We start from the raw sequence: 14,041 nt of genomic DNA on the forward strand, positions 1-14,041 counted from the left end.
TCAACCAGCAGGAAGGGCTTTTTTTAAGTGAGAGTTTGATTTGCATCAGCTTACTTTCTTTGATTGTTAAATTTTGCATATAATTCAGAATATCTTTTTCTGCAATTAAAAAGACGATAATGGTTATTGTGAGAATAAAGTTTTGCTGAAATTAAACCGCATCCTTTTGTCAAGCAACACCTTCCATCCTTTCACACATTTTTTCTTTACATTTCACACACGATGAGTCAGTGACCATCTAAGTGTAAAGTTCTCATATCTGTCCAGTGATTGGGACGTATTATACATCTTTGTATGGCATATAAATATGAGCACAGCACAGTACCTCTCAATCTGCATCCGGGACGCTCTCAGATTATCATTACAACGACATTCCGGGTAAGTGACAAACAGCCTAAACTCTCTTCACTGTGAATGAGCATTTTCTGAAAGCAAATAAATACTTAAAAATCGTCAAGATTTTTTGATACTGACCTCTGCTCCTGTAAAACAAAAAAGGTGATGATGCTTTTGATGATGATGACGATTAAGTTCTAACACTGTTATAGGTAAGGTATATACTTTATTGTCCCAAAGGGAAATTTGACTTGCAGGGAGAGAGAGAGATGTCCCATCACAAATAGGCTACATATACAGTTTAACCATCATAGAGTGAAAGTGTATCATTTGCATGTGTTTTTAAGTCCTGTCAGTTTAACAGGGCACGCTTGACAGGGCATATATAAGAACGAGTAGAGAGAGAGAGAGAGAGAGAGCCCCGGCCGCGCGCGCCCACTCACCCGAGCGCTGTCTGCTCTCTCTCTCTCCCTCGCGAATATTAATCAAAATAAATTGATACGATGGTGTCGGAAAATAAAAGTAAAATTAAAATGAATATGCAAGGTGTGAAATGTTTTCTGTGTTGACAAATCTTGTGCGATATCCTAAACTGCCGAATGCATTGCTTGTTTTTTCTGTTTACATTTCATGGTGTGACACTTCTCTTCTCCTGAATGCTGCTGCGTCAGAGAGGCCAAAGCGTCAACAAGCTTCCCCGTACTTTTTGACAAGCGGAAAGGGCGGCCAAAGCTTTTTTGCAGCTCAAGTCGGCGGCGGTGTGAACGTACAGTAATCCTCCTACCCAATGGTTTTCAGTGCGTACCATATGCACGCAAAAAACTTATAAAAGGTAGCCTACGAGAAATAACATTCGCGGTATAGATACGCACTTTCATGAGATCGTGTTGGGGGAGAACTGGGGAGCTCACACACCCTTGAGGGACTCCTGTACTGATAGATTGAGAGTCAGAAATCATCTTATTAACCTTAACCCGTTAAAAAAAATAAAAGTACCATTTTATACATACTACAAGGATTTACATCCATCTGTTTCAATTTCTCCAGTAATACATGGTTGCAAAGTGTTAAAAGCTGAGCTTTAAATTCAATACAAATAAGGCGTGTATCCAGATGTTTAGAGACTAAATGGGTGATAATATATACTGCATCATCCGTACTCCTGCCCTGTCTGCAAACTGCCATGGATCTAATTTTAAGGTTACTTCACTTTTCAATAAAGAAACAATATTTCTCAAATCATTTCATAACAATTGATGTTAGTGCTACAGGTCTAATTATTATTCTCAGACGGATGGGGCTTTTTTGGGGCAGGTTTGGAAGTGATCACAGATAGCCTATATATATATATATATGGGTGATTCTTAGACTACGGGCACTTTCATGTACTTTGGTCATATTTTAAAAAATACATATCATTTTGGACAAATTCCTCTTTCTTTGTCAAACTAACAATAAAACCACCTTAAAAACTTTTAACCACCTTTCTATTAGGATTTTTTCATACTTTTCAACCTCCTTATGTATGTCAAAATCACTGTTTTCTCCTTGTCGCACACCCAGGCTTTTTAACTTCAACAATGAAAATACAGTTTAAAAATATGACTTATCTGGTAACTATTAATATACCTAAATGAAGTACTAGTAAAATAATTAAAATACATTATAGTATTTAATGTGAGACCACTATCAATATTACTTTTTATACAAAATATAGCTGTCGCACAGTATTGGTGTCATTTCCACCACAACACTGTAATGTCCCTTTAAAACGTTTTTGTGAGAGATTGTTTAGGTGGTTTCTATGGAAATGTTCAGTGACATCAGAGCACATGTTGGACATGGAGGCAATTTAAATTTTCATCAAGAACATAAGAAAAAAAATCAAGGTAAATATTGCTTGATCAGTTAATATATTTATTCTACGTCATTTCCAAACATGCTGTACCTTCAAGGGTGTTTTTAAAAAGTTAAAAATGTTAAGTTAAATAAGAGTATTTTGCATACATGAAATGCTAAGTATTAATTCAAAGCTAATCAGTGAAGCTGTCTTCCATTTTTTCACAAAAAAATACAGAAATGTCATTTCCACCACAGTCATTTCCATCACACTGCCCTCTGTGGTGGAAATGACAGCATGTGGTGGAAATTACATTTATGGTTACAAAGTACAATTGATTGATTATATTATAATGTATTACAATACTTTTTATATTTATATTATTATATTATATATATATATATATATATATCCCCCTCCTCATTGAACTGCCACCTTATAGTGGTGGAGGGGTTTGAGTACTGATCCTAGGAGCTATGTTGTCCAGGGCTATATGCCCCTGGGAGGAGTTTGGTGAGGCCATGGAGAAGGACTATCGGCGGGCCTCGAAGAGATTCTGGAAAAGCGTCCGGCGCCTCAGGAGGGGGAAGCAGTGCCCTACCACCGCTGTCTACAGTGGAGGTGGGCAGCTGTTAACCTTAACTGGGATATCGTCGAACGGTGGAAGGAATACTTAGAGGATCTCCTCAATCCCGCCATCACGTTTTCCATTGAGGAAGCAGAGGCTGAGGTCTCAGAGGTGGATTCGTCCATCACCCAAGCTGAAGTCACCGAGGTAGTCAAGAAGCTACTCGTGGCAAGGCACCGGGGGTGGATGAGATCCGCCCTGAGTACCTCAAGTCTCTGCATGTTGTGGGGCTGTGTTGGCTGACACACCTCTGCAACATCGCGTGGCGTTTGGGGACAGTACCTCTGGACTGGCAGAATAGGGTGGTGATCCCTCTTTTCAGAAGGGGGACCAGAGGGTGTGTTCCAACTACAGGGGGAACAGTAAGGTTTTTCATCCCGGTCGTGAACACTGGACCAGCTCTATACCCTCTACAGGGTGCTGGAGGGTTCATGGGAGTTTGCCCAACCAATCCACATGTGCTTTGTGGATTTGGAGAAGGCATTCGACTGTGTCCCTCGTGGCGTCCTGTGGAGGGTGCTCCGGGAGTATGGGGTCCGGGGCCCTTTGCTAAGGGCTGTTCGGTCCCTGTACGACTGGAGCAGGAGCTTGGTTCGCATTGAGCTTGGCTCCAGCAGCCATATCATCCTGTAGTCCAAGACTGGTTTACCACTGAAGCTAAGCGGGACTGAGCCTGGTTAGTACCTGGATGGGAGACCTCCTGAGAAATCCAGGTTGCTGCTAGAAGAGGTGTTAGTGAGGCCAGTAGGGGGCGCTCACCCTGTGGTCTGTGTGGGCCCTAACACCCCAGTATAGTGACAGGGACACTATACTGCCAAAAGAGCGCCGTCCTTCGGATGAGACGTTAAACTGAGGTCCTGACTCTCTGTGGTCATTACAAATCCCAGGATGTCCTTCGAAAAAGAGTAGGGGTGTAACCCAAATATGCCCTGTGGCCTCTCTCCATCATGGCCTCCTAATCATCCCCATACACTGATTGGCTTCATCACTGTCTCCTCTCCACCAGTAAGCTGGTGTGTGGTGGGCATTCTGGCACAATATGGCTGCCATCGCATCATCCAAGTGGATGCTGCACATTGGTGGTGGTTGAGGAGATTTCCCCCCTTCTATGTAAAGCGATTTGAGGTCTCAGAAAAAGCGCAAAATGTATAAATGTAACAAATTATTGGTTTGCATTGCCGGCAGTAAGTCAGACTTGTTCCCGGTGCATGTTGGACTCTGGCAGGGCTGCCCTTTGTCACCAGTTCTGTTCATAATTTTTATGGACATAATTTCTAGGTGCCGCCAGGGGCCGGAGGGTGTCGGGTTTGGGGACCACACGATTTCGTCTCTGCTTTTTGCATGGATGATGGATGATGTTGTCGTGTTGGCCTCATCAGACCAGGACCTTTAACGTGCACTGGTACGGTTTGTAGCTGAGTGTGAAGCGGCTGGGATGAGAATCAGCAACTCCAAATCTGAGGCCATGGTCCTCAGTCGGAGAAGGGTAGCTTGCCTACTTCAGGTTGATGGAGAGTTCCTGCCTCAAGTGGAGGAGTTCAAGTATCCTGGGGTCTTGTTCACGAGTGAGGGAAGGATGGAACGGGAGATTGACAGACGGATCGGTGCAGTTTCTGCAGTAATGCGGTCGATGTACTGGTCTGTCGTGGTGAAGAAAGCGGCTCAGCTCTCATTTACCGGGGGTCATGACCGAAAGGACAAGATCCCGGATACAGGCGGTCGAAATGAGCTTTCTCCGCAGGGTGGCTGGGCGATCCCTTAGAGATAGTGTGAGGAGCTCGGTCACTCGGGAGGAGCTCAGAGTAGAGCCGCTGCTCCTCCACATCGAGAGGGGTCAGCTGAGGTGGCTCGGGCATCGGCTCCGGGTGACTCCTGGACGCATTCCAGGGAAGGTGTTCCAGGCACGTCCCACCGGGAGAAGACCCCGGGGAAGACCTAGGACACGCTGGAGGGACTATGTCTCCCAGCTGGCCTGGGAACGCCTCGGTGTCTCCCCGGAAGAGCTGGAGGAAGTGTCTGGGGAGAGGGAAGTCTGGGCATCTCTGCTTAGACTGCTGCCCCCACGACCCGGCCCCGGATAAGCGGAAGAAGATGGTTGGATGGATGGATGGATTATGATATTATTTTTATTTCTAAATTATATTACTTTAATATTAATTGATTTAATTTGTACCTATTTTTATTTAAGTATGCACTATTCATCTGTGAGACAAATCAGTTTTATACATCAAACTCAGCAGTACACTAAACAGGTGGTTATGTTTAATGACTTTGTGAATCAAGTTTAATGAGTGTGATGAGTTTAAAAAAAAATTATAATAAATATCTCTACTGTTTTTATATATTCATGTTAATTCATTGTCATTTCCACAACACCCTGTCATTTCCACCACCGCCCTGTCATTTCCATCACCACACACACTTTTTTAAAATATTAAAAAAGTTATCATTACACATTAAAAATGTAACCACAATTTATGAGATCATGCTCTACTTAATATAAAAATTCAAGTTATTTATTTTCTAATAAGCTCTTGCCCAAACCAATATTAAATTTCAGAGTGTGACAGGTGTACAGTTCAGCATTTGGTCCTTAGGGCAGTTCATTTATCTCATTGAAAAATGTATAATTGTTGCATATTGTGGAAAAACTGATAAAACTAGTTACAAAAATGATCTTAGAGAATTCTTGAGTGGAATAAGTTATTCTATTTTTAAATAACAGCTGTATATTGATATGTGGTGGAAATGACATTTGTTCATTGCAGGTCGGAAAAAATGTAAAATATTTACAATTTCTCTTGTAATCTAAGTTTGTCCACTTACAGGCCTTAAAACTAGACAAATTATTTAAACTTATAAGACTGTGTTACGTGACTTTTGAACAAATTTTTTTTATTCAACTTCACAAGGCTAAAAGTGCCCGTAGTTGAAGAAACGCCCATATATATATATATGGTCTCTTAAATTTTAAAAACCTTGCAGATACCCTGATTTTATATTAATGACAGGTTAACAATATTAATATTGTGCATCATTTTTTTTCAACCTCATTTTTTATTTATCTATTTCACAGCAGGATAATATCACACAACCAAATTGGCAATGATTCCTCTAGCTATCCTGTGGTCCGGGCTTCTTCTGCACCTTCCTCCTCCAACCAGCCCAGCTTGCTTTCTGGGTAAAGAAGCAGAATGTCAAGATGCCGATTTTGCACCAGGATCTGACTTGGCTGGAGAGGGTTTCGACATTACTAAGATGCAACGCCTGGGGACTTTTGTCATCGACATGAGTAAGTGGGAGCTCAAGAACAACACGTGTAACCTGTGCAAAAACCCATTCATGCAGAACAAAAAGCAGAAGCTCCCGGTGTCTGTGGTTTACTGGAGGGCCACCCAAAAGTGCAGCAGGTCAGTATCCAGCTCCGTTTATGAGTCCAGCGAGTCCCTGGTCAGCTCCAGCACCTCCTCTGTAGAGAACAACTGGAAAGTCGGCCTGGACATAGGCAATCCGGTGAATAAGATGTCACTGATGTTGGCTGGAACCAACTCCAAACTTGCTGAGTATTCAATGGCGAAGACCAAAAAGGACAAGTTCAGCTTCATCAAACAGTCTGCGTCCTGCGAATACTACAGGTAAGATTTATAGATCACACTTTATATTAGGTGTCTTTAACTACTATGTACTTCAAAAACGAAGTTACATTTTTAAAAAATATATTAAATGTTAGGTACCATATATTATTGTGTTCGTATTGTATTGCAAAACACTTTTGATACTATTGAGGTGGGAAACGGGTAAAGTTAGAGACAGGTTTGGTTTGGGAAGGGTTAATGTCATTACAGAAATAAATTACAGCATGCAGGTAATTTTTTAAATATTAGTACAATGTAAAAACACGTATACACAATAAGTGAATTGTATCAAATTATTATTTTAAATCTTACACAGTAGTTAAAGACACTCAATATAAATTTGGATATATATATATATATATATATATATATATACACATATCTATCTATATCTATATATATCATCATGGTTTATGGTTTACATTTGAATGTGCAGCAACTATAAACTATTGTCTTCAGCTACAGGATTGCCAGCCGCTCTCCTTTACATCGCGAACTAAACCATGAATTCACAAACCTTCCAGAGACATATGACAACCAAACAAAAGAAAGCTACTTGTCACTTGTTGAAAAGTTTGGCACACATTACATTGTCCAGGTAAATCCAAAGAAATATAAATGCTTATACACACTGCAAGGTATATTTTTATTTTTACACTTGCGCACTATTGTTCTTTGTCAAGGTGAAAATGGGTGGAACTGTGCAATCTGTGACCAGTGTCAAACAATGCATGGCTACTCTACAGGACATCAGTATGGATGAGGTCAAAACATGTCTGAACGTCGAGGCATCTGCAAGTGCAAAGATGAGGATCAGTGTAGACACAGAATACCAGCACTGTAAACAGACCAAAGACAAAAAACTGAGCACGCACAGTTTTGCTAACAGTTTTGGTGACAGGTTTGTAGTCTGATATAAATATTAGTTATATATACTGTACAAAAGATTGGGGTAGATTTTTTTTTTTTTTAAGAAATTACCTTTTATTCAGCAAGGAAGCATTAAATTGATCAAAAGTGACAGTAAAGACATTTATAACATTATAAAAGATTACAATTTCATATTGATGTAGATCTTTCTGTTGACGTTTTATTCATTAAAGAATCCCACAAAATATTAAGCAGCACAACTGCAACTACATTGATAATAATAATTAAGGTTTCTTGAGTAACAAATCAGCATATGAGAATGATTTCTGGAAGATCATGTGATAATCATTGTAATAATTTTCAGAGTAATGATGCTGACAATTCAGCTTTGCCATCACATGAATACATTACATTTTAAAATATAATAAAATAGAAAACAGTTATTTATTTATTTTTATTAATATTTCACAATATTGCTGTTTTTACTGGATTTCGGATCAAATAAATGCAGCCTGGTGAGCATAAAGACTTCTTTCTAAAACATCTCAATCTAAATCTTACAGACCCCAAACTGAACAATGGTAGCCTATATTTTCTTTTGTTCATTAATATGTAATGTAATGTAATATAGGGGTTCACACTTAATTCTTTTTCTTTCCTTTTTTTACAAGGTTAACTGAAATCACTGGTGGCCACACTCAAGACACTGCGCTTCTCTTCTCAGCCAGCAATGACCCTGGTGCTTACACTCAGTGGCTCTCCACAGTGCCAGAGAAACCAGATGTGATTTCATTTTCACTCAAGCCCCTCCATATGTTGCTGCCAGTCAAGAACCCAAAATATGAGCAATTGCGCCGAGCCATTCGTGACTACATACTGCAGAAGGCCCTTTGGAGGAAATGCTCTTCACCTTGCAAGGTCGGTATTGCAACTAACCCCAAGGAACCCTGTGCGTGCAGCTGTCATAACAGCCCCGGAGTAAAAGCAAACTGCTGCCCAACACAGCGCGGACTTGCTCAAATTACTGTAACTGTGACAAAGGCGACCGGTCTGTGGGGAGATTACTATACACAGACTGATGGGTATGTCAAAGTCCTGAGAAATCACAAGCTCTTTCTAGGGGAGACAGCAGTGATTTGGAACCAAAACTCACCAACCTGGAACTGGAAGTTTGATCTCGGCAGCTTCGTTCTCTCTCAGTTTGGGGGTCTGAGGCTCGAGGTGTGGGATAGAGACAACAAGTGGGACGATGACCTCCTGGGGGCGTGCAACGTACAACTAACAGCTGGCGTGAAAAGCAACTTCTGTTCACTCAACCATGGTTTGCTGTACTACAAGACGGATGTAACTTGTGGTCCTAGTTTAGCTGGATCCTTATGCACAGAGTACGTGGGCTCTCCAATGTCTTCCCATCTGGAGAAGACATACATGTCACGACATGCCCAGCCCATCCCGAAAGATGTGTTGGTGGGAATGGGGGTGCTTTTAGATGAGCGCCGCTTTCAGTTCAGTCAGACCAGTGATCCTAAAAGAAAAACCCAGATTCTGTGAAAGCACAATAAAAATAAAATAATAAAAAAAAGACAAATATAATTTTAATAATTATATATATAAAAAAATAAAAAAATTGTGTTTTGTATGTCAGCATTTTGCATTTTATAACTGGTCTTTGTTTTCTTGTTATATTGATCTTTGATATAATAATTCCGTTAGTCTACTTTAGACAGTCTACTGACTATAAGTAACTTTGCAACTGGCAATAGTCTAATATCTACTAATTGTAATGGTCCCCCAACAGACATCGGACTAGAAGTAACTTTGCAAGTACGTACAAGTCAACTTATCTGCTTACCAAAACTCCATTCCTAACCAAACAGTCAACTAATACTCTGAGTTAGTTTATATGTTGCAAATTAATGAGTTAGTTAATTGACATATAGTTGAAAAATGACTTAAAGTTAGTACAATGTCAAAATAAAGTGTAACGTTTTTCTATATTTCACTATATTTTCTGATTTTTAGTTGCATGCTAATTTGTGTGGTTAATAAAGCAATGAAAAAAACTGCTTAAGTGATTCTTTTAAGTGATTCATGTCATGCATGTTTTTTTTAGGTTGCTGAACTGTGAAAAGCGTGTAGGAGGTTAGGTCTGTTTAATACCACAAGAGGAACTGACTAAAATTAACACTGAGGCACATTTAACATTTAGTAAAGTTGTGATCTGACTCATTTTGTGTTACAGTCAGGGTCTACATGCTCCTTGTTTTAACAATGCACAGGTCAATGTGTGAATGCTCACATGTTCCACTGATATGTTGTCTAGACCCCCATTTCACCACGGAGCGCATTCAGCGACCACATAATTCCTCTGAACTCAAATGCGTATACCCTCACTTACCCACGACAGATGAGTGTGTTTTTTTATTTTTTTTATTGGTAGCACATAACGGTAAAGCCCTTAGCCCACCCACAAATTTAGGTTTATATGTCATGCATATCCCCTCTCACACATTACACACCAACGCCCGACAGACAAAACACAGTAGCTGAAGGTAAGAAGAGACTTTTACATCCCCTTTAAAAGAACATAGTGCTTTTTTCTTGCTGGTTAAGCTTGTCATGCTTATGTAATGCAAAGGAAATAAGCAACTGATTTATTTTTTTAGTATTATTCCTTATGATCCCTGTAGGCGAGACCCACTAAATTGTCTCACAAATTCCATAATCCTAACTACTATACAATATAATTACCCCTTTTAATGTACATCACGCTTTTATTAAAAAAAACCTGCAGCACAAAGCATCCATCCTGTTATGACAAGTCATCCTGTTAAATCCTGTCTTGTTAATATTTCAAAATGAGTTAGTTAGTTAGTTAGTTAGTTAGTTAGTTAGTTAGTTAGGGACTACAGTTTAAAATAATGATATAAGGTCTTCAGAAGTGTCAGTTAAACTACAACAATTCCATTTGGTAATGATAAGTATTACTTCAAATTTACATTACATTACATTACACTTTTTGAATATATATTAATAATTTTAATGTTTTTAGACTGTCACTACTCCTGATGCTAGTGTCAATACACAATTGTTTTCTAATGACATAGGAAGAGAAAAATTAAATTGAAGTAAATTATTTTTTTTAAACTTTATATTTTATTTCCCTGCATCTTGTTGATAGGATGTGAGTAATTATCTATATAATAATTGTGTATTTTGCAAGGGCGTAGGTTTGATTTTGAGATTGGTGGGGACAAAAGCGGAGGAATAAGGAAATTAATGTATTAAGGTTTTTAGTCTGAATTGAGTTTAATAATACGTTAATTTATTAATTCTGTAATGTTACAGGTAGGCTAACTAACAAAGACAAGGAGGCAGTTTAACAGAGACTTAACTTTACTCCGTTCATAGTGTAATAGTGCCAAACTATGCCAACCGGTCAACAGTGGTTACATAAAATGTATTAACATTTTTGCTCGAAATTATTGGTGTGGACAAATCAGTGTCACTGGATATTGGTAGGGACACGTCCCTTCCCTACTAAATTCTACGCCCCTACTATTTTTGAGTGTGTGGGTTTAAATCTGTTATTGTTCTCACCACTGAACGTATAATTTTATAATGCCTTGTGAAATTCCAATAAAAAAAAATATAACTTTAATGTTTTTCAAAGGAAAGAAGAGCATCCATACACCTTATCTCAACCCATTTTACAGAGATGTGGGCCGGGCTTGTTATTTACCTCTTTCTGCCCATCGTGCAGTCATGCACTAAAGGTAAACCGAATGAATGCGCACAAGCAAACTTCGCCCCTGGGTCCAACCTTGCCGGAGAAGGATACGATGTGACCAAGATGCAGCGCAAGGGAGCCTTTGTCATTAACACAGATGTCTGGAGGCGAAAGGATAAATCCTGCATTCTTTGCACAAACCCCTACATGGACGGGGCAAAGCAAAGGCTTCCCGTATCTGTGGTGGACTGGAGACCCAGCCAAAAGTGCAACATACAAATATCAAGTTCCCTGTACCAGTCCAGCGAGGAACTGATCAGCTCCAGCACCTCCTCTATTGAGAACAACTGGGGGGCAAATTTGGGAATAGATATTGGCCAAAACAAAGGTTCATTCATTACGGCTGGAACTAATTCAAAACTTGCGGGATTCTCGATGGAGAGGACCAAAAAGGACAAGTTCAATTTCGCCAGTCAAAGTATTTCTTGTGCCTTTTACAGGTGTGATAGTTTCACTGATTCCCGCCTTCCTTGATAATTGATTGATTACTTTATTGATTATAAAGGAAACAAATGAGTAACATTGTGTAGTCTTCTTCTATCGCCTCTAACATGGGGTTTCAATGTCTACCTACAGCTATAGGGTCTCCAACAAGCCTCTTCTCCATTCTGAGTTCAAGCGCTCTGTAAAGGAGCTTCCCAAGACATACAATCTTGTTTTCAAACCACGTTTCTACAGGTTTATTGACACCTATGGAACCCATTACATCACTAAGGTAATTTTGATTTCACCCTCTTTTCAACAACTTGTGTTGTATAGATTTCAAAGGACCAAAATGCTTCAACAGTAAAACACAATGTGAGTCAAATCATTTATTAGAAGTGCCTAGATTAAATTTTTCTGATTTTTCCAGGTAACTCTTGGTGGAAGCGTACAGTCTGTGACCAGTATCAGACAGTGTGAGGTCGCTCTACAGGGCCTAAGTGTGGATGAAGTGAAGATATGCTTGGAAGTGGAGGCAAATGCAAGCGTTCTTGGCAAAGTAGATATGAAAGCAGAATCTAAGCACTGTAATGAAGACCAGAGCAAAACAGAGCACAAAAGCAGCTTCTCCAGCCGCTTTAATGACAGGTGGGTTTAAATAAGGACGCACTATGTTTTGTAGTTCAGATTGTAATATTGTCCTTGCTCACGCAAATCAACAGTCGTGATGCACAATGTATCAATACAATTTCACATTTTATATTTAGATTAGCTCTGCCATGATCTAAAACTCAAAGTTAATCTTTAAAAACAATGATTTAACAACACTGTTAAATGTAATATTTAGCAATCTCAAATTCAGTGTCCATATTGTACATTATAAAGTTGTGACTTGTAGCATTTAAAACTACTGATTTAAAAATGTGTGATGTTTGTGTTTGTGATACATTTACTTGAGAAGCAACATGACAAGAAAAGTTAACGTCAAAAAGATTTAAAAAAAGTTTTTTAAACTTAGCCTAATTTTGATTTCAGAAACAAGACATACTATATTATGTCATTTTGCTTCTCAAGTAAATATATATTGATAGATTAGAATGTTTAGATACTTGTGCTGGAAAACAAGACAAAAATTCAGTGTAAGAAATTCACTTTTCCACAGTGAACATGAAAAAAAATGATTAGACAGAACTTTAATATTGGTGCATCCCTAATTAGAAGATCCCAAATGAACATTGTTTCCCATTCAAAGGCTGACCGATGTCACTGGAGGTCACACCACAGAGCCCGAGCTCCTTTTCTCCGGAGGAAAAGACCCGGCAGCGTACAAAGAATGGCTTGCATCCCTTCCACAAAACCCAGATGTGATTTCTTACTCTCTGGAGTCGCTACATGAGCTGATCCCCACCAAAGATCCAGTGCGCAAGCACTTGCGCCAAGCCATCCATGACTACATTCTGGAAAAGTCCCTCTGGAGGAACTGCACAGACTCTTGCAAAGATGGCGTCAAAGCCAACCCAAACAATCCATGTGCCTGCACTTGTCACAACAATCCAGGGGTCACACCAGATTGCTGCCCATCCAAGCGTGGACTTTCTCGGGTCAAGGTCACAATCGTGAAGGCTGAAGGTCTGTGGGGTGACCAAACCACAGCGACAGATGGGTACGTTAAAGTGTTCGACAAACATAACGTGCAGATCGGACGCACCGATATGATCACGAATAACAACTCACCCTACTGGGGGAGGACCTTTGATCTGGGTGTTGTTGTCCTGGCAGAGAATGACAAGATGAAACTGGAGGTGTGGGATGAAGATAGTAAATGGGACGACGATTTGCTGGGAACCTGTGAAGTAGCCATAAAAGCCGGTCAGAATGACAATTTCTGCAATTTAAATCATGGTGTGCTGTTCTACAAAACAGAAGTGACATGCGCCCCAAGTTTGTCTGGCCCCTATTGCGCAAAGTATGTGGGTTCTCCCATGAACGTTCACCTGGAGAAGGTATACGTGTCTCGAAATGCACGACCTCTGCCAGCAGAAATGCTAATGAGCAAGGGTGTGCTTCTGGACAGACTTTACGTATATCAGAAGACAAATTACAGTGCTAAAACTATTTTGTAGTAAGTTTTGGCTTTGGATCTTGATCTGTGCTTGTTTTTATCACAGAAGTAATATAATTTAACATTTCTTAATATTAGAGACAATGCGCAATACGTATTTATTATTTGCTGTCTTTAGTGCAAGATTCCTATGCTTGCACGGGCAATTATTCAAAAACACATCATATACATTGTAACTGTACTGTGTTATATTATGCTCTTTCAGTCTGCACACTGTATTATTTATAATACTTTTTATGTTTATTGTAAGTAGGATGATTTCATGACCTTCACTATGATGATAATTCATCTTATTGATGAATAGTGAATAATATTCTATAACTAAAAATGTAATGCCTTGTGCCAATAAAAGCTCAAAAGGACAAACGTCATCTGCTTGGAGTCGTATTTGTTTTGT

The 14,041-nt window shown here is 39.5% G+C and overlaps 1 protein-coding gene across 1 annotated transcript; it reads left to right on the top strand.

Moving 5' to 3' along the window:
• Window positions 1-282: 282 nt before the first annotated feature.
• prf1.9 (perforin 1.9) lies at window positions 283-14,008 on the top strand. Its single transcript, XM_079634447.1, has 9 exons — window positions 283-378; window positions 5,881-6,439; window positions 6,899-7,037; window positions 7,123-7,340; window positions 7,981-8,857; window positions 10,983-11,539; window positions 11,676-11,814; window positions 11,953-12,170; window positions 12,775-14,008. The coding sequence occupies exons 2-9, from the start codon at window positions 5,910-5,912 to the stop codon at window positions 13,643-13,645; spliced, it is 3,549 nt and encodes a 1,182-aa protein (XP_079490573.1). The 5' UTR covers window positions 283-378; window positions 5,881-5,909; the 3' UTR covers window positions 13,646-14,008.
• Window positions 14,009-14,041: the final 33 nt, after the last annotated feature.

Source organism: Phoxinus phoxinus (assembly GCF_949152265.1).
Source record: "Phoxinus phoxinus genome assembly, chromosome: 1".
Lineage (NCBI taxonomy): Eukaryota > Metazoa > Chordata > Actinopteri > Cypriniformes > Leuciscidae > Phoxinus > Phoxinus phoxinus.